At 34.2% G+C, this 26737-nt stretch overlaps 3 protein-coding genes across 3 annotated transcripts; 1 reads left to right on the plus strand and 2 right to left on the minus strand.

Moving 5' to 3' along the window:
• Positions 1-172: 172 nt before the first annotated feature.
• nek10 (NIMA-related kinase 10) lies at positions 173-14836 on the minus strand. The gene is made up of 35 exons (XM_079430369.1): positions 14731-14836; positions 13601-13690; positions 13460-13517; positions 13146-13255; positions 12967-13065; positions 12809-12893; positions 11970-12011; positions 11810-11888; positions 11634-11701; positions 10669-10748; positions 10483-10569; positions 9671-9895; positions 9453-9592; positions 8616-8677; positions 8437-8511; positions 8285-8349; positions 7840-7942; positions 7550-7678; positions 7327-7464; positions 6760-6805; positions 6113-6234; positions 5934-6036; positions 5735-5810; positions 5523-5652; positions 5086-5156; positions 4136-4334; positions 3962-4058; positions 3774-3825; positions 3574-3605; positions 3303-3403; positions 3120-3230; positions 2525-2633; positions 2386-2438; positions 1474-1529; positions 173-1384 (listed from the first exon to the last, which is right to left on the minus strand). The coding sequence occupies exons 2-35, from the start codon at positions 13660-13662 to the stop codon at positions 1336-1338; spliced, it is 3114 nt and encodes a 1037-aa protein (XP_079286495.1). The 5' UTR covers positions 13663-13690; positions 14731-14836; the 3' UTR covers positions 173-1335.
• A 3844-nt stretch (positions 14837-18680) lies between these two features.
• On the plus strand, positions 18681-19595 carry LOC306878586 (free fatty acid receptor 3-like; the record flags this gene model as incomplete). The annotated part of the gene is made up of 1 exon (XM_079431008.1): positions 18681-19595. One exon carries the CDS (start codon positions 18681-18683, stop codon positions 19593-19595), a length of 915 nt encoding a protein of 304 aa, XP_079287134.1.
• Positions 19596-20811: 1216 nt separating this feature from the next.
• On the minus strand, positions 20812-22708 carry LOC306877750 (lens fiber membrane intrinsic protein-like; the record flags this gene model as incomplete). The annotated part of the gene is made up of 4 exons (XM_079429694.1): positions 20812-20873; positions 20956-21090; positions 21174-21323; positions 22534-22708. 4 exons carry the CDS (start codon positions 22706-22708, stop codon positions 20812-20814), a joined length of 522 nt encoding a protein of 173 aa, XP_079285820.1.
• Between the last annotated feature and the right edge of the window lie 4029 nt (positions 22709-26737).

The following is a 26737-nucleotide window of genomic DNA, read 5'->3' on the forward strand; positions in this document are numbered from 1 at the left end:
TAAGAATAGCATATGGAAATTATGCAATCATAAATGCCTCAATTATAAAGAGTAGTATGTGGCATTATTATATCATGACCTCATTATGTTTATTTCAGCAAGTGGTTATCAGAATGTGTTATTTACAATTAACTCTTGGCAGTCTGGTTGAATAATTGGATGATTAAAAAATGCTTGATATCACTTCAGGTTTATTTATTATACTCAAGCGCATTGCATTGTGGGATACAGTGCACACCATACTGAGCTGTGTAGTGTACATTTTAAATTTAATAGGTCAATCAGAAAATTTGCATACTGTATATATTTGGATACATATTTCAAATATTTTCCAAAATTATTTCTAAAATTAGGAAAATAGGATAGGATACAATCTTCAGAAACATAAATTCATTTTGTGTAGATTTTTAAAAATATTTTGTCAATAAACTGTTCTCTAAAAATTAAAAAATAAAATGTAAAATTTCACAATTAGATTTCATTTGTTAACATTACTTGCTATATTAGTTAGCATTAACTAATCATGAACAATACTTAAAGCATTCCAGCATTACCTCATCTTCATTTCCACATTTAATATTTTTTTTAAATCAAATGCTGTGAAGTAAAACAAGTTTTATTAACTACCATTGACAAAGATTTATAAATGCCATTTTAAAAGTGTATATATTGCTGTTAAATCATATCATGCTCATTGTTAGGTAATGTTAACAAAAGAGATGTTACCTAAAAAAAAAAAATAAGAAATTCTGTCTTACATTTGATTTCTGTCCTAGACATTCGGCAGAATATTAAATATTTCTCTCAATTTTATAAACTTTCTTTACTTTTTTTGCAGGATTAAAGAGAACAATCAATAATTTTCTATGTGCTCTCAGGCTTTTGGACACCATGTATAAAGTATAGAAAGACAACCAATGTCATTAAACCACACACACACACACACACACACACACATAAATACACACATCACATTTAAATGCTCTGAGTTTTGTTAAATCTATTCCCACCAATTTTAACATGGGTAGAAGCAATAAATTCATTTAGTTAGTAAAAACTAAAGTACTATTTTATATTGAAACTACTTTTAATTCAAATATCTGTTTTGTGTGAATCTGTAAAAACTGTAAAGAAAATCACACACATTAAAGTGCACAGATTCAAATGAGGTAAATCATCTATGTGCATGCACTGACTATTATTGCAATCTAATATTGTGCCAATATATTTCAAATATCAGCACATGTTCTTCAGATGCACATAATCAGCTTATGATTCATAATGTCAGGTTGACCTGAGAGGCTGTCGCCGGGCAGACATGAGTGCTGCTGGGGGTCACGGGGATTGAGTTCGTCTGGTTCCCGCTCCTGAATCCACGTCACTTCTGTTGTTTACACAGACAGACAGACAGACAGACAGACAGTCAATGACCGCAGAGGAAATCCTGCAGAAAACAGCTTCAATCCACATTACCTGCCCAAAGCCGCGCTGTAATAGCCGTTCTCCTCCAGCACATCCTCCACCATACTCTGAAACATTACATTATATTATTACATTTACATTTAGTCGTTTACCAGACGCTTTAATCCAAAGCGACCAACAAATGAGGATAAAGGAAGCAATCAAAATCAACAAAAGAGCAATGATATGCAAGTGCTATAACAAGTCTCAGTTAGCTTAACGCAGTACACGACTGTATATATAATATATATAATAAATATAAATAAAAAGAAAACAGATAGCATAGAAAAAGAATAGAGCAAGCAAGTGCTAGAGGCCTTTTTTGCTTTTGTTAATTGTATAATAAATAAAAGAAAACAAATAGAATACAAAAAGACTAGAACAGTGTTGTTTTTTTTATTATATATTATATGACATACTTGAGAAAATATTACATTCACAACTTTTAGAGATGGAAATCATATTAGTTACCATTAAGTGAACATGCAGATAAATAATGCATTACATAAAGATAAATAATAATAATATAGAAATGTTAAATAATAAGATAAAGTATAGCACCATTTCACAGATTGATTTTTGAAATTCTGTCTTTAAAATTAAAAACTAAAATGTCATATTCCTTATATTTACATTTATACTTTAGCTACAAGAAGTAGCAGATTAATTATGTCAAATGTCAAACTAGGCATGTTTTCTTGGCCATTATAATTGAACTGATAATCAACTTTCACGTGTCCTCAATACCACTTTCATTCTGGTCTTTTTAATTTGTTTTTAACTAATAAAAGCCATTTCTGAATGACATCATCCTCCAGTAAGTGACATCATTTTGGAGGGAAAACAGCATCACAAATGTCAGTAAGTATCATTACTCTATCTGATTAATGATTCATGCATTCATTCATGAAATAAATATCCCACCTGTATGTCCTCATAGGTGAGTCCATCTTGAAGACTGGTGTAACCTGATTCCCCTACAAAATAATTTAGATAAATTCAGTGGCTTTTGTAAAGCTTTCCAATTAAACCAAGGATAAAAATGCACAGTGAGGAGTTCCACCTCCACGGTTTTCCACAGTGGATGGGTCTGAACTCAGAGACTGGATCATGGACCACCACTCTCTGCTGGCTGAAGACATCTCCACCAGCTCCTGACTTCCTTGAAGAACCTGAAAGGTTTGAAATCAAAGGTCTGAAAAGCCTTTTTCAACTCAAAGCACAACAAAATGAATACATTTTTCACTGAAGTTCACTATAATGACCACAAGATGGAGATGTTGCACCTTTTCCACCATTAACCCTGTAAAGCCTGATATATGAAATAATAGTCAGATTAGATTTTTTTTTATTTATTTTTAAAATATCAAAATAAAATAATACTAACAATATTTGATACATCAGGTTTTCATGGATCAATTATGATAAAGTGAGAATATGGAGCTCATACGCAAGAAGGAAAAACAGCTCAATCGGATTCAGAGGCCCAAACGGAGCAAAAATATGATGCAGATATATATATGACCAAAAATAAAGATTTGGTACTGTAACTGAAGCTACGGCTTTTACATGATGCTGCTTCCATTCCACTTAGTGTCAGTTTTAGTACATGACGCCAAACAAAAAATGATTGCTGTTGCATTAAACAGAGGGAGTACCTTATTGAGCTCCACCTTCAGATTGTATGGATCACTTCCGTATGTGAACAGAGGTTTCTTGAAGCGTTCGACTGCCCGCTGCTTCAAGCTGTTTTGTGGAGCTGGAGGGAGCTAAAAACAGAAAATCTGATTAAAAGAGACTGAAGCGTTCAGGAAAATGCCTGAAAACAGACTCTAAATTACCTGAGTTATAAATATAATCTTATGCAGAAGTTCTAGAAGCCTTTGGTTGGGATCATCAATTTGTCGAACTTTTCTCTGAGATAAACAAATTCCCGCCGATGCTGTGAACGTGTGACAAACACGAGTGAAACAAAAGAATTCCCTGGTATTTTGAGTTATTTAACCTTAAGTGTGAGGATACTGTTACTTTTACAAAAACTACACGAAAGAGTCAAAATAAAATTCAGAGTATATCATATTTGTGCACATTAGCAAAACAGAGACTTTTTACCTGGTCGTGCTTTTGCTTTTTGACAATCCGCACTGCCAAATGCAAAACAGAAAGAATTTTACAGCTTTTGCATGGGAACACATTTAAAATAAAAATAAATAAGTTAAAATAAAATAAAAAAAACATGAATAAATAACATTTAATCATTAATGCCATTCCTTTAATCGTTTAAAAAATTTAAAAAACAAAAAAGACCTCACCTAAGTATGTTCAGCTCATCAGAAGATTTCACACTGACATTCCCAGACATTTCTACACATTAAGAATGGAAAACAAAAACGTAGCAACATTTAATTGTAAGTAAGTAAAGCATACAACAATAATGGAATGCTAAAGGCATTTGCGTTAAAATGCTTTTGTAGAGTGTATTAGAGGTAAACTCCATCACCTTGGCTTTGCTTTTGTTCTGCTCCACTTGCTGAAACAGATGCAGAAGTTTCCAAACTCTGAGCCTGTGATCCATCCTGTTCTTTGAGGCCAACGCTCTGAATCAAAAACATTATAATTAGCTGACAGACAGGTTATAATGATAAAGAAATGGCCAGTAGTTTTCTGATCTAACCGGCTGCAGTGGGCCGCACATCCTGGTCCTGTTACTCTCCAGGAAGTACTTCTGCGCCCTCTTCCTGTCTCGTTCCGCTCTTCTCTCCAGTGAATTATAGGATGCACAGAGATTGTCCACAAACTTCATCATTATATCTGAAATCCTGGAACTGACCTCGATGATGTCAGGACGCACGTCTGCGTTTGGAGTCAAGCACCTATCAAAAGACAAAGAGAACGCGTCCTGTAAAGGTGCTACATCTTCTGAAAACGAAGAAACTAAACTAAAAAATATATATTTAGTGTACTGTTAATGCATGCCAGAAATTACAGGAAGCAACAAGACCACATTTCCCATAATTCTCAAGAATAAAATATAGCCAAAGCATCAATTACAGACCTAACGCTCATCCTTTTCTCTTCATTTTATTAAAAAAGACAGAAATAAATATGAAATTGTCCAACACCTTCATGTTATTCTATAATTTTATTGTTATTCTATAAAAAGTTGCATTTATTTGCTAAAAAATTATGTAAAAACAATAATATTGTGAAATATTATTACAATTTTAAATAAACGTTTTCTATTTTAATAAGTTAATATATTTTTAATATACATTTAATATATTATAAATGATTTCTATTTCTTTTTCATTTCTATTCATCGTTTATGTATTTAATGTTCAACCATTTTCAACATTGATAATAATAAAAACACTATTAACAATTGAGCACCAATAATAATTGATAACTGAGCTGGAAATCAGCATATTAATATGATTTCTTAAGGATCATGTGACACTGAAGACTGAAGTAATATGAATAAATGATATTTTATCATATATTCACATTCTTTGAAATTGCAATATTTCACAATATTACTGTTTTTACTGTATTTTTGATCAAATAAATGCAGCCTTGGTGGGCAAAAGAGACTTCATATATGTAAGCAGCAACTGGGAATCATACCATTTAATCATGTCAGTCACTCTCTCAGAGAAGGCTTTGTCTTCTACTGGCTCATAGACCGCTTCCACAATCTAAACACATGAAGAACATGAGCAAGATCAGATCAAATCAACCTGACAATCATTATAAAAGGGTAAGAATGCATGATTTAAATCAGGGCTGTCCAAACTCGGTCCTGGAGGGCCGGTGTCCTGCAGAGTTTAGCTCCAACCCTAATTAAACACACCTGAAGCAGCTAATCAAGCTCTTACTAGGCATACTAGAAGCTTCCATGCAGGTGTGTTGAGGCAAGTTGGAGCTAAACTGCAGGACACCGGCCCTCCAGGGCCGAGTTTGGACAGCCCTGATTTAAATGAAAGACACAGAAGATCTTTTAAAATGTTGGAATGATTCCAATGCATTGCATGGATTTCTTCACTATATGGTAAACCCGTCACCTTGGTAGCGAGCGAGAGCATGTTTGCGCTGTAGAACGGAGGCGTGAGGGTGACCATCTGATAGAGGATGCAGCCCGCGGCCCAAACATCTGCCTTCTCTCCGTACGGCTCGTTCTTCACGATCTCTGGACTGACGTGAAAAAAAACTCCTCAACACCTCAAATTCCAACACATGCTCACCTTGTTGTATTTGAGAACTGCAAAGTACACACCAGCAGTACAGTATTGTCCCAACCACTGACGTCAGCTTACTGTTCTCCTGTTTTTGTTTCGCAAGACCAAAGTCAGCTGGAAAAAGATAAGATTGGTTATTATGTATACAATGTGAAGCAGTGTGCCTAAAACCCCCTACATATACTATATATATATTTATATAGTGCACTGGACAGATAAAAGGTGATATTAACTCACTAATAGTGACTTTATCTCTCTCTCCGAGCATGATATTATTGGGTGTGAGATCTCGGTGGATGATCCGTTTCTCATTGTGTAAGTATCTCAAAGCCAGACAGATCTGTGGAGGTTCAATATGAACTTATTTCACTTTTATTCATATTGTCCTTGTTCTGTTTAAATGTCGAGCTCCTCACCTGTATGAAAATGTTCCAGACTCTCTCCTCGGTGAACGTCTGCCGTTTCTCTTTGAGAGAGCTGAAATGTTCAGCCAGGGGAGCTCCTTCTATGAGCTCCATCACGATATAGAGCTTATCAGCTGAGACAAAGACAAAAATGGACTGTTTTAAATTATATACTTTTATATGGGGTCCAAAAGTATGAGAATACAATGAAATGTATTATGGACATAAACTATGGACATAAACTATGGTCTATGTCCATAGTACTACTGCCTTATCTGTATATTCTGTACATATGTAACATATTGTAGGCACTGTATATCCTGTACCTCTGCTTATTGCACTTCTGGTTAGATGCTAACTGCATTTCGTTGCCCTGTACCTTACATGTGCAATGACAATAAAGTTGAATCTAATCTAATCTAATCTAAAAATCTGGGATTTTTATGAATTATGCCTCAAAAAAAAAAAAAAAAAAGTTTCTAAAACAATTTTTTTTGTGTGCGTGTTAGAAGACAAACCAAATAATAAAACATTTTGTGAACTTTCTAAATAAAAATTTCACTCAAACTCATTTGTAAGGGAAATTCATTATATGCACATCATTAAATATTAATATCATATATATTCTACAAGTTATAAATAAAGATAGAAGTACACACCTTCTACAAATGTTTTGAAGTATTTCACAATGTTTGGATGAGACATCTGAAAGAAATGAAGAATTTTTAATGACAGCTTTCATTCTTGAGCTCAGTGTGAGACTCTCAGGGTCTTAAATAAAAAAATGAAAATGACTTCAGATCATAATTGTGACATTAATTTACTAACTAAACGCATTTAAATGACCAAAATTAAATACACCATCACCTACATTTCACTGCTGGTTATACCCTGTATAATTGTGTATGTGACAAATAAAAAATCTTGAATCTGATTTTTATTAAAATCTACAGAAATAATTTGATCTAAATACTGAAACTTTTACATATTAAATTTATTTATTTATTCAGCACTACAGTAATGAGAATGTGCTTATTTGTCATGCAAGCAATGTCATTGTGCAAAAATCTTAATGTTTAAAAAATATATATATATATATGTTTCTGTTTTTAGGCTGAAATGACAGGTTCCATAGGATTTAGCAAAATGTATGATCTGTGACTATCACGACTTTGACCACTATAGGCACGTCTGAGCTGTTTCTGAATGAGGCTTCATATACTCACCTGTTCTTTGATAATGGTCAGCTCAGACACAATCTTCTCCACGCTGCTGTCTCTGGATCGCTTGTCTTTGCCAAAGGCCGGATTGTGAAAGTTCACCTCCTTCAGTGCCAGAATGTTTTGTCCGCTCTGCTTACGGACCTTTGAGTGGGAGCACAAACAGCCATGAGTGGCTCAATTGAACTATTAACCAACACAGGACAAATAAACAGCAAAGACGGCTCACCTTAAAGACGCTGCCAAAGGCACCACTGCCCAGATGGTCCAAAACCGCATAACCATTAATCACTCTCAAAGGAGGTCGGTTCTGGTTCACCGTCTCTATGCTTTCCCTGAGAGCATCCAATTCCTCCTCCTACAGAAGAGATCAATGGATGAAAACAGATAAACAGGCCAGAGAGAGCTTTGACCATCGTCTCTAACGAGTTTAGTGCTAAAGCTTCAATTGAATGTGGGAGAAGCAGCAGGGTCGGTGTAATTCACGAATGAAGACAACAAAGATCATCACTATCTTACCGATAAGAGGGTGATTTTCTCCTGCAGCGGTTCATATGCGGTAATGTCTCTTATATAGTGCCCAACATCAATAAACATCTCAAACAACTCTGGAGAAAACAGTCTGGAACAAGCACCAACATCATTTAATTTAGACACATTCAAAAGCATAATCATTTCTAAATAAATAAACCGCCTAGATAATATGAATAAAATACTGAAATAATAAATAAAAATAGAAAAAAACCGTCTGGAACAAACAAACAATTTGCATCCTTTAATTTAGATACCAACCAACCAATAAATAAATAAATACCCCAGAAAAAAAATATATAATAATTTTGAAAAATAAATAACTATATTTATAACATATAAATAAAATCCAGAAATAAAAAAAGAAAAATTTAACACATTTATATAAAGCAAAAAGTGAATTTAATACATTTCTGTAAAATAAATAAAATACCTTTTAAAGTGATGTCTATTGCGTTCCATACTAAAAAGGAATCGTAGGGCCCTGAAAGCATAACACTTCAGAAAATAGTAACAATTATTATGTGATAAATAAAGTATATGTCATATGAAACCTGCCTGAGACTGTAAATCACTTTGATGTACCTGTAGAGATTTTGCCTGAGGATCTTGAAGCTTTTGTGGCAAAATCAGTTTGCCAATTATGTACACACCATTCTCCTAAAACAGAATCAAAGCATGTAGAGCAGACTATATAAATATGAGATGAATGCAAATTGATGTTTTTGATTCAAGAGAAGCATATGACAAAGCGAAGTGACTACCTGAACCACATTATGTGCTGTTGTGTCATCCAAAACAAGCTCAGTGATCGCTGCACAGCATGCTGGGAACAGGGACAGTAGTTTCATTAATTGTGTGAGTGCAAGACAATGCAGAACGTATCCTAAAAGTCATCTCAAACACAGCCATATTTATGCGTTCGAGTGAATCTCACAAAAAATCTCCACTCTACCTCATTGTACATGCAACTTACAGTATTGATTAATTATATACATATCATAAATAATAATGCATGTAAATAATAAATGTATATCACACACATAAATCACAAATAAATAAAAAATTCAAATACATTCAGAAATAAATGAATGTCACAAAGGAGTAAAAATAATACCTCAAATAAATAAATGCATAAATTATGAATGAATTAATGATAAATAAATACAAATACATTTCACAGGAGTATTTCCCTTCAAAACATGTTTTAAAAAAGAAAATAAGAAAAATATTGCAAAATAAATTATGAAATAAATCGTTTTGGGTCATCCCATGTTTGACGTCTGGTATTGATAGATGACATAATTGATGTAAATTTTTCATTAATTGTTCATTTACAAAGGAAATATTTGTATTAAATGAGAAAAAGCATTTTTCTAGTTTTCCCTAATTTTCTTGGTTTTTGGATACCATAGATAGATAGATAGATAGATAGATAGATAGATAGATAGATAGATAGATAGATAGATAGATAGATAGATAGATAGATAGATAGATAGATAGATGTTATCAAATCTGTGATATGCTCTATTAAGCCCTGCTTATTATCTCATTTGATCATTAGTAGTAATGCATTCCTGTATTTTCCTGTGCATCCTCACCTGCCTGCAGATTGATGGTGTTCTCCACCGTCTCTTGAGGGCTCACCTCCGCCGACACGTGCTGTCTGTGTATCCTGCCTGCTGCGTTGGCGCTGGAAAGCGTTTCTATTGTGGAGCGATCAGACACATACACTCGTTCTCTGAAAATAAAAGTTTTGCATGACTTAAAGTGCACTTAAAACTCTCAAAACTTGACCGGACGGCATTGAGACACTCACCCGTGTAAGATGCGCAGCAGCTGTTGCACGCCGCCCCAGGCCCGGATCTCAGCGCTGGTGTCGGGATCCTGACACAGCTGCACGAGAACCCACACCGCGCTCCACAGCAGCTTCACATGCTCCGAGTGCAGGAGACTGAGCAGCACCGGCACCCCGTCACACTGACGCACCTGATCCCTGACGCACTGCACCGAGCACAGCAACCTCAGCAGCTCTGCGCTTAACCTGAGATGCATAATGACAAATAATATTCAAATGAATTCAGATTTAAAGGAGAAGTGCCACTAGAGGCACCAGTGCATCACATAAAATTGCAATTTATATTTTCAAGCAGCCTGATTAACATAATACTGGCTCAAGCAACTACCTGTTCTGAAAAATATATCAAATTAAATGTCTTTACAGTGACTTTTGATCCATCCAATGCATCCCTGCTCAATGAAAGCATTCTTTAACATTTTTTTACTTACCCCAAAATTTGGAACGGTAGTGTATGCAATTCTGTTTTGTGTCACTAATGCTCTAAAGTTTTTATGGATGTACATAATGAAAAGATGGATTATGATTCTAAAAGGATCTAATAGGATCTCACAGCATCTTGTAACCGCAACTTAAAATATCTGAATTTTCATTTTATTTCTCAGTATACCTGAAAAAAGTTACAGCTTCCAGTGTTTCCAGTTACATTGTTAGCAAATGTACCATATCCAGAGGCTAATAAAAATCAAATCAATGTGGGTCTGGTTTATCTAACAGAAAAATGACTGCAAAAGATTTCAATAAGTCGTCAAACGAGCCTTGTCTCTACTTACCTTTTCGAAAACATGTCATACTCTTGTAAAAAAACTAGAAGATGCTCCACAAGAGAGAGCGCTCCAATCTTCTCTTTGCATTCTTGACTAAATGAGAAATGGGATTATTGATTAAATGCTAATGTATCTAATGCATCATGCTAATTTAATTGCTGTAGATATGAATTACTCATGATATTATATTACCTTTCAGCCAGTGTGGTGAGAGCCAGCAGAGATCCTAATACCACACTACTGTCCCGCGTAGAGAGCAGCTTCACGAGGGTCTGTGCAAAAGAAACTTTTTTACTGTAAATCAGTGTTATTTTAGTATGTTTGATATACTATTATAGATTTAAATAATATTTTGAATTCATTTTTTAATATATGTTCGGTCACACTTTATTTTAAGGTCCAATTCACGCCATTAACAAACCATTAACTATGATTTCGCCTCAATAAACTCCTAATTTGCTGCTTATTTATAGTTAGTAAGGTAGTTAGTTTAGATATTGAGTATGATTAGGGATGTAGAATATGGTCATGCAGAATATGTCATCTATAAGTACTAATAAACAGCCAATATGTTAATAATAGACATGCTAATAAGCAACTAGTTAACAGTGAGAACTAGTCCCTATACTAAAGTGTTGCCATATTTTCCATTTCAGTTTTAGTTAAAATTTTAGCAGTTTTGTTGTTTTTTTTTTTTGTTTTTTTTTTATATGTTTAGATTAGTTTATTTTAATACATTAAGTTAAAATGAATAAATACTGTGGCCTGAAAAAATATTTTTTTATATATATATTTAATATTTTTTTATTTTAGTTAACATTCTTTTTTTTTGTGGTCAGTTAACTATAATAACCCTATATTAGTATTTATTAATTCTTATTAAAAATATATTTTTTTATTTAATAAATAGTTAATTTCTCATTTTAGTTCTTCAACGAAAATGAGAAATGGTTCCAGGACAACTAGCTGAAATAAAGTAAGTTAAGCATTTTTATTTTTTATTTCAAGTGACAAATATTTATTTTTATGGTTTCCATCATAGTATTTTGGATTTAGATTGTAAAAGTACATTATATTCTTGTTTACATGTTTAAATATCTTGTATGCTTTGTAAAGTCGTACTTCCTCTAAAACACCTTAAAATGCTGTTTAAATACCTTATGTGCATTACAATGAATAATCCACTGCCTTTGCTCCTCAACAGAAGACAACTTCTGAAACATATCTGCAGAGCAAATGATGGGGAAACAAGCACAGCAAACACTTTATTCTTCTCACGGCTCGTTTCCAATCTGTACATACTGTGCAACATACTGCAATATGTTTGTCTCACATGTCATTGCAACCAGCTGCTCGATTTCCAGCGTCTGTTCTCTGCATTCTAGATACACGGTTGCAACCGACTCCATGTGCTGAAAAACACCCAAAGAGACACGATGAATTTCCACAAGCTGCTGTGCATTTTCAGCATTGAAGACTTTGACAATCTTTACCTCCGCGAGCTGCCCTGCACCTTGGAGTTCAAAGAAGACTTTCTGTAAGAGAAAACAGTAATATATAATCAGCAAATGAATTCACTAATTCCAACAGGGTGTAAATAGCAGCTATATAATACTGTAAGCTTAGCTAATAAAAGTAACACTTCACAATTCCCATTAGATAATATTAGTTAATGAATTAATTAACCAATATTAACTAACAATTAGCAATGCAATTTGTTACAGTTTTTATTATAGTTTCACTACAAGTTAATAAAAGTACAACTATTCATTGTTAGTTCATGTTAGCTCAAATCCATTAAATAATTTTAACAGAACTGCTGACTTAATGCATTAGTAAATGTTACAATTATTACCAATTAAGATTAATAACTGCTTTAATTTTTTTTTTTTAAATATTAACAAAACATAATCTTATTGTAAAGTCTTACCAACATAAACGCATCAAATAATATAGATTAACACTAATTATATATGCTGTTAAACTATATATAATAATACTAATGCTTCATTATATATTATTTTTATAATAGTATGTTATTAGACCAACTGTATATGTTAATATTTACAGTCAAGAGGATCTGCCTTTTTACATTTTATATTTTGCATCAATTATTTTTTATAAAAATTATATATCGTCTTTAAAAAAAATTATTGTTTTTTGTTGCATTGCAAAAATACAAACTTGTATTTATAATGAATTTAATTAAAATCTAACTAATCGGTTAATTAACTTAACTGAATTATTAATACAGATATTTTCTTCATATTAACATGGTCCACATTGTTACAGATTTTTCTAAGAGTGATATTTAAGAGATTTTGGATCTCACCTGGTGAAGAGGATCCCTGATCAACAATCTCAAGCAGTTTAAAACTCTTAAGATGTTGTCTGAGGAGGAATTTTCCAGCCAGTTCCTGAAAACAAATAAGAGTAGTCTATGATCCATAACTGGCGTGCATCATCAGCGTCATACTCATAAATGCACACCTGCAACCGAGTCTGTTATTGATCAAGGCAGTGAAGATGTCCAGGAACAGTCTGTGATGTGTGATGTCACTAAAACACCTCTGATTTCTGTAGGTCACACTGTTAATGACATGAACGCTGGTTACAAAATACAACAGAATAAGAACAAAATTAAGAGACAACATGGGACAACCGTGCACCTAAAGTTATCCAGCTCTGATGCTTCGCTGTTTGTGCCGATTTTCCGATGATCGGGAGCATTTGAGGAGTTCTGAGGCTTTCGTCCCTTGGATTGATTCAAAGATGAAACCTGAGATAGTGAGCAGAGATGAATCAACTGAAACTAAACCCACAGCAGGCTCATGCACAATTCAGAATTTAACTGAGAATAAAATTGCAGTCAATTCCTGATTTTGAATTGAAGCAGCAAAAATAATACAATTTAAATAATCTGAAAACAAAAATTACATTTAAAAATTTTAATTACAATTAATTGTCAAAATTCTAATTGTACCTGTTTGGACACTGGAGCTGTGATCAGTGATAAAAGCCTCTTGAGATCAAGAAGCTCCCTAAAAATATATTTTAAAAAGACATTATAAATATCAGCAGAGAAACCCAACTCTCATCAGTAATAGTTTGGGCGATGACTTACTTATCTTTAGGTTTGGGATTTGGTCTGTTTGGTCCTCTAGACTTTCTGTCTTGGAGAGGCATGTTGACACTATCTTCATCACTCTCATGTCTGCAGATCAATCAGATGACAAATACACACATTTCTTTCATGCACTGCTTAATTTTGAGATTTTGTGCAAACAAAACTAGTGGAAAGAAAACATCCAAAATACACTTTTATTATATTAATCATTGGAATTTATATTTATAATTAATTTAATTTATTAATACATTAATCAACCTATTTATTTGTATTTAATTTAATCTTAATTTATTGATCAGTTAATCAACTTATATGGATAATTCCTTCATATCAACATGGTACATTGGTCCACATTTTTACAGTTTTTGATTGATTTTTAAGATAATATTAAACTGGATACGTTACAGTAGATTTACAGCAGATTCCAATTACAATACATATCCTTAAAAGGCCATATTCTCAATTTTTTCTCCACTTAAAACACACTTTACAGTTTTATTCCTATCTATATTCTGAAGGTTATTAAAGAGGGGTTTGTTCATATATCATTCCCCTGATTTTAGACAACATTTAATGCATTTTTTTTTCCTGACTGTTGACAGTATTTTCTGATTTATGGATTGATAAAAAAGAGAAATCCAAAATCCACTCTGTAAAAGATTTCTGTTCTGGAAATATATGCACATTAGTGCATGTTTTATTAGATAATGCATAATTTTCCACATTATTAATGTAATCCATCAGTTGTGGATGTATGGAGATTATATATCATATTCATTTTTTGTTTCGTTTTACTCTAACTTATGAGTGTGGGCAAATCAATAGACAAACTCTTTAATAATAATACAAACAACTTTTCATATATTTGAACGAAATCATATTTGCATATGTTTTGGTGATTTTTAGAGGATGTTTGAAGTCAGGTGGAGTTTAGCAATGGACTTTTTTTATTGATTTTATAACATACGTTTATATTTTTTAAATATTCTGTTTGAAAAGTGTCTCTGTGCCGTCACTCGTGCGTTTGTATTTGATCAAACACAGTAACATTTGTGACTGAGGTAGTAGTTTTTGAGGCCTGAACAACATATGAAGGACTTTCTATCTCGCAGGATGTATTTTCTCACCTGTGTGGGTCGGGAATATTCCTGGGAGCTGGATCGCATGGCTGAAGGTCGTCGTGTATTTTTAAGAAAACAACACAAACTCGAATCAGGAATGTGAAGACACACAGCAACCAACCAGACGACGCGATGTTGAGGCGTCTGCGGTTACCATGGAGATACGCAACCAAATGAGCTCGAGCTGATCTTGAATCAGTTGCAGGTTACAACAAGATGCAACAAGTAAACGTTATTTTAATTATTATATATATTAAATTTTTTATGTCTCCTTTATTGACTTTAATCAAATATAAATGTCGCAAATATGCATTTCTAAGTGTTTAATAATAAACAAAGACGATCTTCTTTTGTTAATGTGATTAAAACTAAAACTAATGCCATGTTAGGCTAGATAAAGTGCACTTTTTGAATATTAAACATAGGAATATTACAAAATGTCTGACCCTTGCAAAATTATTCAGATGAAAAAAATGTTGCATGCAATTGATGACTATCATTTAGATTCAAGAAGTCAAAAGTTCAGAATGAGATCATTTTTTAATCTCATAAATGGATGTAGGCTTTATACCTCAATGAAGAGACTGAGAGGTGTGTCAAACATAAATAAACTTTGACATACTTTTCTATGATCCTTCATGCTGATATAGCTGTAGAAAAGCTTTTGTGAATCTCAAGGGAACTTCTACTGTTAAAACGGTAAGACCTTACATTGGATTGCTTCTGTTGTCCTCATCTGTAAGTCACTTTGGATTAAAGCATCTGCTTGATGGCTAAATGTAAATGTAAGACCAAAATAACTATTATTTATATAATTATTTATACTTTCAATTTTACAAACTTTGACAAATAAAATATGTCTCATGTCAAAATAGCCTACTCCCAATACAAAAATTAAATAGGCTATAATTTATTGTTGCCTAACTTTTATCCATGTTTGTTGAAATTTAACCGTGTAAACACAATATGATGCATGTTGTTTGCACTCCAACGAATTCAGATGCAATAAGAGTTTTGCATGTTAGTTAAACTTTATCTGTGCTCCAAATAAACAGTCACGTATCCTTATTTACATTAGAATCTCTTAAACAGCCTCCTATTCAATGAACTGTGCTCAATATGGCTATCCTCAGGGAATATCTGTAGGAATAACACAGGGAAATCAACCAAATCAGACTAAATCTTAGAAGGCACCGGGAAACACACAGACGTTTGTGGTAAGGCAGTTATCATATTAGTGATATTTAGTAATTTGCTTGTGTCGAAACAACTAGCCCACACTGTAAATAAGTGTAATTTTAACTGTAAAATTATGTAAAACGCTACAAATAGTTAATAGGTTAACAGTAAGTTCCCGTACTATATACAGGGAAAAACTGTAAAAGATCTAACCAGACATTTCATGTAATTTTACAGTAAAATGCTGTTTATTGTACAGTAGTTAAATAACAAATCGATGTATAATTTACAGTGAAAAACTGTAAACTGATATTCCCAGAATTCCCTGCATGACACTCCACATTTTGAAAGTATTTTGTTTAAATAATCATATTTTTAAATAGTTTTTGTTATCAGTTATGTGCATTTGGGCTTTATGTTACATCTTCTGTTGTTTAGGCAAGGCAAGGCAAGTTTATTAATATAGCACATTTCATATACAGTGGTAATTCAAAGTGCTTTACATAAAAGAAAGTGAAATAGACATTAAAAATCAATAAAAACAAGGAATTTTAAAATGATAAAGAAAATGATTATACATAAAATACAGTGCAGTCAGTTCGGACATATAGCACAGTGCTCATTCAACAAATGCACGGTTAAACAGATGAGTTTTGAGTCTTGATTTAAATGTGGCTAATGTTTTAGCACATCTGATCTCTTCTGGAAGCTGGTTCCAACTGCGGGCCGCATAATAGCTAAAAGCAGACTTTAATGAAAGTTTATTGCATTATTTAAGTATCATGTGTGTTACCATGATGGTGTTTTGTGTTTGCATGAATGACTAATTTATATATTAGTATATACTTCTGCTGGTGGTGAAGCTACTTGTGATGAGCTTTGATTCTTCATGTGGCTTTTTTTTTTACCACCTGCATTATTATGGTGGTTGTCAGTATGTTAAAGGTATAAAACAGATTTTAATAGCAGTGTGTGTTGTTGAATTTAGTGGTTTACGTTAAAATTTCCTTGTTTGTAAATGATAGTTTTATACTGTACATTTTTTTTCCCTTTAAATGTGTTTACAGTTTTTCTGCAATTTTACTGTTTAATTATTCTGGCAACCACAGCTGTCATATTTGCTGCTGTATTTTTTTTTTTTCCTACTATCAAAGTCAATGTGGACCAGCAACTTTTTGGTTTTCCACATTCTTCAAATTATCTTCTTTTGTGTTCAGCTCAAGAAAGAAATTAATACAGGTTTGGAAAAACATGTGAGTGAGTAAAAAATGACAGAAATAAAATTTTAGGGTCAACTATCCCTTTAATTACAGTCGGCAGCATGTTTAGTAGGCTATTAGACCTTATAAAGGTCCCTTTAAGACCTGCACGCATCAAATATACAGGCACCATCCATTTCTCTTCTCTTGTTTACTTTCATTTTAGACTTAACCAACTGAGTCTATACATAAACCTTGTTTTGACAGTATTAGCACAAAATATAACTTCAAACACACCTGAGCTGCTAATCAGAGTCTTCAAGATCATTAGAAAATCACAGGTAGTTGAGTTTGATCAGGGTTGGAGCTAAACTCTGCAGCAGATTGGCCCTCCAGGAAAGATTTGAGGAACCCTGAAATATACTGTAAGAATTTGGACACTTAAAAAAAAAGAAGAAAAAAAAAGAATAAAATACTTATAAAACTTGCAAAAAAAAAAAAAACTTAGAAAAATGTGTAGGGCCTACTGATCACACACAGGATGTTGCATTAAAAAAGCAAATAATAAAATAAAATAACGAAGTAAAATATTATAAAATAATAATAAAATACAATAAAGCATAAAATAAAATAAACCAAGCCACTTAGATTGGTTATCTAATACAATGCCTTTTAAGACAAGTGTGACTTACGTGTTGTTCAAATATATTTTCAGGGCATTCTGGATGTTTAATAATTAGTGTTACTTTTTTAGAGAAAAAAACCCCCCAAAAACAAATGGGTACTGATTATGCACAAGATGTTGCACTGAAAAAGTAAAATAATACAATAAAAATAAATAAATCAAAGCATGCCGCTTCGTTTTGTTATTTAATACGATGCCGCTTGTATGTACGAAGAAGTGTGTGTTTCATATTCAGTTATTTACTGATTATGCATAGGATGTTGCATTGAAAAAGTAAATAATAAAATAAGATTAAATTAAAATAATTGGTTTAGTTATCTATAATACAATGAATGTAGGGCATTAGAGCTGTTCATTAGTGTTACTTTTTACAAAAGTAAGGAAATTGCATTGAAAAAGTTTTGTTAGACAACAAAATTAAGTAGCATAGATTTATTATTATTTTATTTGATGTTTTACTTTTTCAGTGCAACTTCCTGTGCATGCAAGTCATGGTTTCAGACATTTTAAGTTTGACTTATGTGTGAACATATATTTGTGAACCACTATAGCTGTTTATTAGTGTTTGCTAAATCAATTATGGACGTGGCCATTTGTCAATTTTATGGGTCTTGCTTCCGGTCTCATTCGCTTCCAGCTATTTCTAGCTGTACAAAAGAGCTTGTTTTGCTGCAAATTGGTGTTATTTTAATGTATTATCTTAATTATGAACACACTGGTTTGTAGTGCAAACAGTTTTAACATTTACTGCACGCTGTAATTCTTCTTATTTCCATATAGCGGCTAATTAACCGGAAGTCTCAATCATGCTTACTTCCGCATTGAGGAATAAGGTGGATACGTTGTTGGATAAATCTCATTTTTATGTTTTTCAGAGTCCATTCCCGTGCAAAATGACAAACCAATGGGTGATTTTAGCCGTTTACATCCTGACCTTTCTGATCGGCCTTCCTGCCAATCTGCTGGCCATTTGCACATTCTTTAAGAAACTGGGTGACAATCCCAGTCCGAATGACATCCTGCTCTTCAGCCTGACGGCTTCTGACTTGGTCTTCCTGCTCTTTCTGCCCTTCAAGATGTACGAAGCCGCCATTGGCATGAAATGGTATTTATCCCAGGCCCTATGCTCCGTTGCCTCTTATGTCTTTTTCACCACCATTTATACCAGCTCCCTGTTGCTCATGGCTATAGCCATTGACCGCTATATAGCGGTGGGGTTTCCGTTCAAGTACAGACTGTTGCGTAAGCAATTCTTCGCCACAGCAGGAAGCATCATCATCTGGCTGGTCAGCGCTGCCCATTGCAGCATCGTATTCATCACTGTCCACATGCCAGATCCAAACGCCACCGTTCCCAAAACGGTCTGCTACGAAGACTTCACCGAGAAACAAAAGAAGACCTTGTTACCATTTCGACTCGAAATGTTTGTGGTTCTATACATGCTGCCGCTCTTAGTTTGTATCTTCTGCTATAGCAGCTGTATCTACATCCTGTACAGCAGGCCTCATATAAGTAAAGAGAAAAAGCAAAGGGCCATTGGCATGGCGTTGTGCACGCTGACCATCTTTTTACTCTGTTTTTTACCCTACAACTTGTCCCATCTGGTGGGGTTCAGCAGCAACAACAGCCCGTCGTGGAGGTACTACACGCTCCTGCCCAGCACCCTCAACACCTGTCTGGACCCGTTCGTGTTTTACTTCTCCTCCTCCACTTTCCGTGAAAGCAAAACCATTTCTTTACTCAAGAAGTGTTTTTTTAGACATAAGACTAAAAAGAGTGAAACTGAACTTGTGATTGTGGTAAAATGAACATCAGTTATGACTTCATGCAAATTGCAAGATCTATGTATTCATTTAATAACTTTAAATATTCATTAATTATTTAAGGATTGATAGTTATTTTCTAAAGTTTGGGGTTGTTAAGAATTTTAATGTTTTTAAAAGAAGTCTCTTATGCTTGCCAAGGCTGTATTTGTTTGATCAAACATACTGTAAAAATCTGAAATATTATTGCAATTTAAAACAACTGTTTTCTATTTCAATATATTTTGAAATGTAATTTATTTCTGTGATGCAAAGCTGATTTTTCTTTTTTTTTGCATCATTACTCCCGTCTTCAGTGTCACATGATCCTTCAGAAATCATTCTGATTTGCTGATTAAGAAAGTTTCATTAAAATGCTCTGAATATTCAACCATTTCCTGTGGTGGGTTTGGAATTTATTTTTATTTTATTTCCACCATCATGGAAAACCTAGAAAATTAAAAAATTTGAATTATTAGGCCTGAAAATGTAATAGAAATGCCAAATTAATAGCCAAAATGTTGAGAGTTTTACAAAATTATTCTCAATATTAAACTTTTGATGGATGGCCAGTTTATGGATATTATTAAGAAAATTTGAATATCAGGGAATTTTAAAATGTCATTGAAATTGATACATCTTAATAAAGTTGTAGAAATGTCCAATTAAAAGCCAAAATGTTTGAGTTTCACCAAAATATTATAAATATTAACCTTTTTCCTGGGCTAATTTATGGATGTTGTCAATAAAATCTGAATAATATATCAAGGAATTTTAAAGTTAAACTATAATTAACTATGATTACAAAAATTAAAAACGATATTAAAATTAATAAAACTAAAATATTAATTTAAAAAATATAGAATAATAATATAATAAAAAGTTTCTAAATTAACAGTGAAAATGTTTCATTAAAATTTTCGGAATATTCCAAATATTTTAGAATTTGGAGTTTCCACCATCATGAAAACCTAAAATATCAGAGAATATTGGAAATTTAATTGCCGTTAAAACCTCAATATAGTCATAGAAATGTCAGTTTACCAGCCTTCCTTCACTAGTTTATGTCAGTCAGTAAATAAACAGAATGACATCAAATGATGAGAATAATCTGAGAGTTTATTTGAGATTTTGTCGCTGTGCGCATGAACAATGATTCAGATTTATTCAGGATTGTGTGATTCATATTTAATCTTAAATGTGCATCTGTTGGGACAGCGTGTTAGCGAGAGCCAGCCAGTCTGCGGCATTCATGCATCCTGTAGGCACACATGTAAAATATACCTGCAAAAACAAAACACACGTGTTCCATGAGATCAACAAGACATACTGGAGAGCAAACTAAAAAAAATCCACCTGTACTGACCTGCAAAAAAGGTCATGAGCAGAGCGACCCAGCCCAGAATGTAGGACCACGAGAAACGCCAGTCGCCGAAACGCTTCCCGAGGAAGTTGACCGTCACCCCGGTGTAGATGGCCATAGCGAGCAGAACAAAGAGCGCTTGAGGAGACATAAAGAGAAGCTTAGATGACTTCTTGTGTTCATTATCTGCCTGTATAAGCATCTGGAAAGGAAAGACTTACTGGAGATAAAAAACATGATCCCTGCAGCGAAGGAACGGTTGAATCGCTCAAAGGCGGAGAAGTGAGCGAAGGAGAGGATGCCTGCGATGATTCCTGCAAAACACGACATCGCTGAGAGGATCATGAAGGCCCGGGTCGCGTTCCAGTAGGCTGAAAGACAAAGAGAGTCACGCAATTTAGCTCAGACTGATGGAGGAACAGGCATGGACTTTTCGGTAGCACTTTATTTTACAGTACGTGTACTTCCCTGGTACATACATGGTTAATATATTGTACCTACAGGCAAATGAGTGGTAACACAAAGTACTTACCTGAAGTGTACGTACATGGTAACAAATAAGAAACACGACTGTACTTAACAGTCGTACATGCATGGTAATTAGTTTGTACATACAGACAAGTGTGGGGAAGAACGGTCACTTACAGGAAGTGCCCATACATGGTAACTAATTAGATACTTTACTGTACTTACTAATGTATATACATGGTAAAGATGTAGTACTTATGGACAAGTACTGTAAAATAAAGTGCTACCGACTTTTCTAACAATGATTTACATTGAACATTGCAAATTTGGGGAAATGGCAGGCTTTATCTTTGGAAAGAGGAAAAAATATATATATTTTTACTTTGTTTAGTCCAAATTTGTAAAGGTTCTTTTTCCATTAAGGACAATTATAGTAAATATATTAAAATAATAATAACTTTCTATTAAGAAAATAACAAATGTAGTTTATTTCTATATAATGACAAGTAAAAAATGCTGAGAGATTCATTAAAAAGAATATTCAACCTTTTACTAATAACCAAGTTCCCATCATGGAAAACCTAGATATTATAAGGGCATTGTAAAATTGTCATTTTCAGGCCTGGAAATGTCATTGAAATTAATACAATTTTAATAGAAATGTAATAAAAACATCAAATTAAATGTTGAGAGTTTTACCAAAATATTGTGAATATTAAACTTCTTCCTGGCTGGTTTATAATTATTATAATTATTTATTTATTATATTATAATGATAACTCTTAATAGTCATAGAAATGTAATGTAGGAAAAAGTTTAATGCATAAACATTAAAAGTTATGTATATTTATATATATATATATATATATTTTTTTTTACTAAGAAACATCAAGTAACACAAGTAAACATTAAATTTTAAAGCAGAATTTTTTTTTTAAATGTATTCCAATATTCTTTGTTTTATTTAAAACTTCGAAAAATAATTTTTCACAGTTTATGTGTATGAATTTGGCGCGAGACTAAGTGTTTTTCTGACCAATGAGAGAGGGTGTGTGTGTGTTTGGGAAACATGTTTGAAAACAGTCAGTGAAGTAAATAATGTCTGACACTCACCGATGCTGTCGGTCTGCGTGTAGCATTTGCCAGACATGCAGTATCTCCACAGGCCCTGGTGAGCGAAGCTGCCAGACAGTCTGTACTGCATCCAATAGTCCGTCGCCGTGGAGACTACCAGCAGGATGTTGCCCACGATGGCACAGAACAAGCCCCCTCCCATAAAGCTGTACATCCTGAGGAGCTAAACGCACTGACAGACACATTACAGTCATTTACACACAGAGAGATGCTCAACGTGCACAATATATACAGTACAGGTCAAGAACATATCTCTCACTCTTAAAAACAGAGAACCATGCTTGGCTCCCCAAAGAACCTTTCAATGAATTGTTCTTAAAAGAACCTTTTTAGTGTGTGATGAAAATTTTAATAATCTAAAGAACCTTTTTCCACTTTTGTGCAATGGAAATATTCAGTGAATGCTAAAGGTGCTGTATGTAATTTTTTTTTACTGTATTAAAGCATAAATATAATATGTTTAATATAATGTTTGCAGACATTTAGGAAACATGTTTACATACTTGTTTCTCCGAAAAACAATGCTACAGCCTACTTTTTTTCTACTGTGAAACGTATGAAAGGCCGTTTTCACCACTGAGAATAAAAATAACAAAAGGTAATTGAGTTTCTCACAATTATGACTTTTATTCCTCACAAATGTGAGTTTATGTCTCGCAATTCTGACTTTTCTCAGAATTGTGAGAAAATATTCTGAGGGGGAAAAAAGATTGATACACTCTAAAAAAAAATGGTGCTATATATAGCACTAAAAGTGGTTCTTGGCTCGTAGGGAACCCCTTTTGGTGCAGTATAGCACCACCTTTAAAGGTGCTATCCAGCACCTTTGTCAAATGGTGCTATGTAGAACCATAAGAGGTGCCATTTTGCATTGTATTTCTTCCACAAAAATGGTGCTAAACAGCACCAACAGGTTCTTTGAACGGCAGTGGTGCTATATAGCACCTCAGCCATGCCAAAGAACCGGTGAAGAACCAAGATTTGGTGCTATACAGCAAACGTAGGCAGGACAGAATCATAAACAGAGTTCAGGCTAGAGATCTGGGCAGGCGGCAGACAGATAACAGAACAGATCAGCAAGGCAGGCAGAGTTCTTTCAGAAACGGGTAAACAGTCCAGGTCGGCAACAGGAAATCAAACACGGGAAAACCGCTCAGAAATGTCTGTATGGCAAGAACAAGACTTCGCACTGAGAGCAAGGGTGGCGCAGATTAAATAGACCAGTCATTGGGGAACACCTGTGCAGGTAATCAGTCACAGGTACGGGGTGTGATGGGAAATGAAGTCCAAATGACAGAGTTAATACTCAGGTGAGGGTTCCCTCTGGTGGTGATCAGAGGGAGCCACAGAGGCTGAATTCGTGACAATTACGAGCAAAGAACCACTTTTAGTCCTATATAGCACCATTTTTTTTCTAGAGTGTATGTTCTCAGTATTGCGAGTTTATATTTCTCATATAAACTCGCAATACTGAGAAGAAACTCACAACTGCAAGATAAAATCTCGGAATTGCAAGAAAAAGATTAGAATTGTGAGTTTACAGTATATCTTGCATTTCTGACTTTAGGCAATTTCTCATAATTGCGACTTTAGAGGCTATCTTGCAATTCTGACTTTATAACACACAGTTGCGAGTCAGAAAAGAAGTCAGAACTGCGAGATAAAAAGTCGCAATTACTTTTTTAAAATTCTTATTCAGTGGCGGAAACACACTTCCATAGTAATATGTGTTCTGTATCGCAATGTCTATTTTTGTTTTGGTCTGTGTAACTCCGCCCACTGCCAGTTTAACCAATAGGATTTTGACGGGTTGCCAGTTGACAGAAAACACACCCTATGGAAGCCAGCAAATGAACTGGGTCAGAGATCACAGATTCAACCGGACCTAAAAAAGCATCAGCATCCATTTAAAAAACTCTATGACCAGAGGAATATTAAAACACCGATAAATGATGAATTGTATACAAATTGTAGCCTAATCAATGCCGATTCAGTAATTAGGGCCCAAGCCAGTAAGGCGCAGGGCCCTATTGTTTTTCTAAGGATTATTATTAGGGCCCAAGCCAGTAAGGCGCAGGGCCCTATTGTTCTTCTAAGGATTATTATTTTTAGGGCCCAAGCCAGTAAGGCGCAGGGCCCTATTGTTCTTCTAAGGATTATTAGGGCCCAAGCCAGTAAGGCGCAGGGCCCTATTGTTCTTCTAAGGATTATTAGGGCCCAAGCCAGTAAGGCGCAGGGCCCTATTGTTCCCCTAAGGATTATTAGGGCCCAAGCCAGTAAGGCGCAGGGCCCTATTGTTCTTCTAAGGATTATTATTTTTTTTATTATTTTTTATTTCGACTATCCGGGTACTTTTGGGGGCCTTAACGTGCCCGAAAACTCTTGAAAATTGGCACGCACATTGGAACCTGCGGCCATTAGGACGCCACAGACGCTGGGACCCGGGCGTGGCACAGGGGCTCTACGGCGCCCCCTGGAAGATTGTCAGAAAGCTTGATGTATAGCTCACACATACTTGCACGTATTCATATGAAACTCGGTACACATATAGAACTCATTGAGCCGAACAACTTTCACGCTGCATGTCTTAGGCTCCGCCCAACAGGAAGTCGGCTATTCAGGGCTGTTTAAAAAGCGCATGCTCTGGAATTTGATATACTCCTCTGAGGATTTCCATACGATTGCCACCAAACTCGGAGAACATGATCTCAAGACATTGGGGACGCTAAATTGCGAAGATATTTTTGATATGTCGAACGGTTTGCCCGTGGCGAAGCGATGAAGTTATGGCGAAAAATGAGACCCAGGAAATGCCTAATAACGTCCACATACATTGTATGATGTAGATCAAACTTCAGTGGTTTGTTCGTTGTATGATGCCGATCGGATAGATGTGACTATTATGACTGAAAGTTATAGCGCCACCAACTGGCTGCAGGAAGTGTGTCATTTTCAAAATGCTTTGAATTCAGCATCTTATTTTTACTCGATTTGCTTCAAACTTCACCAGAATAATGTCAAAACACGGCCGATGTAAAACTGTGAAGAGAATATTGATATCTAAAATTATGTTGCCATGGCAATGTGTCAAAGTTGAAAATTCGTTTCTGGTGATTTTGAGGCAGATAACATGTTTAGAATGTCATGAAACTCAACACACATATCAGTATTAATGATAGTTAGACACTGGAAAAAGCTCATAAACGGGCGTGGAAGAGGCACTCTATAGCGCCACCTTTTGTCAAAAATGGGGGGGGTTAGTTTTAGCTACAGATACCAAACTCGGTACATAAATTGTTCTTATTAATCCGGACAACTTTCTAATTTACAGTCATTAGCTAAGACCAACAGGACGTCGGCTATATTTATTTTAATGTGGGGTTTTTTTTTAAACGGGCTGTAAACAAATTCATACTCCTCAAAGCAGAAACACGGAAATCACACCAAACATTTTTTCTCATGATGCCAAAATACTGAAGATGCTAAATTGCGGACGGATTTAGGATATCTTGAACGATGATTTAATGGCAATTTATTAAAGTTACAGTAAAAAAGAGAAAACTTTTTTTTTTTTATCTTTTAAGAGCAGCTTCCAAACACTTCATAAAAAAATACATACACAGAACAATACAGTCTGATAATATGTGATTAATTTCATGAATTTACAATACACTATGCAGAGGAGAAAATTAAAAAACTATCAGAGCTGCTTTTGAGTGAGAGCTCCCTGTCAGCCTGCAGCTGAGTGAGGGGAGGGGGTGGGCTGTGAGTGACTGTGTGAGTGACTGTGTGAGTGACTGTGTGGGTGACTGTGTGGATTGAGGCAGTGGGTGAGAGAGAGAAAGAGAGAGAGGGTCTGTTTTTTTAAATCTTTAAAAAATGCTTATAAATCATTAAAGATTTTGATAACACTTTATAATAAGGTCTCATTTCTTAACATTAGGAAATGCATTAATTAACGTGAACTAACAATGAAAAATATATTTTTACAGCATGTTAATTCTTCCAGGATAGTATGAACTAACAAAGAACAATTTTTTTAAAGCATTTATTAATCTTTTTAATGTTAGAAAAATAGTCATGTTCAAAAGATAAACTTTAAAATGTAATAATATATTAACACATTTTGGAATTAATATTGATCAACATTAAATGGTATATAATTATTAATGTTTATATATAT

The sequence above is a fragment of the Barbus barbus genome (assembly GCF_936440315.1).
Source record: "Barbus barbus genome assembly, chromosome: 12".
In the NCBI taxonomy this organism is placed as follows: Eukaryota; Metazoa; Chordata; class Actinopteri; order Cypriniformes; family Cyprinidae; genus Barbus; species Barbus barbus.

Excerpts from the sequence above, each read along its gene's own strand:
- nek10 (XM_079430369.1), bottom strand. The coding sequence starts at position 13,662 with ATGCCTCTCCAAGACAGAAAGTCTAGAGGACCAAACAGACCAAATCCC. Across the intron at positions 5,811-5,933 it reads GAGAGATAAAGTCACTATTA|CTGACTTTGGTCTTGCGAAA; the intron begins GTGAGTTAATAT and ends ATCTTTTTCCAG. Across the intron at positions 3,826-3,961 it reads AGAACAAAAGCAAAGCCAAG|AAATGTCTGGGAATGTCAGT; the intron begins GTGATGGAGTTT and ends CTTAATGTGTAG.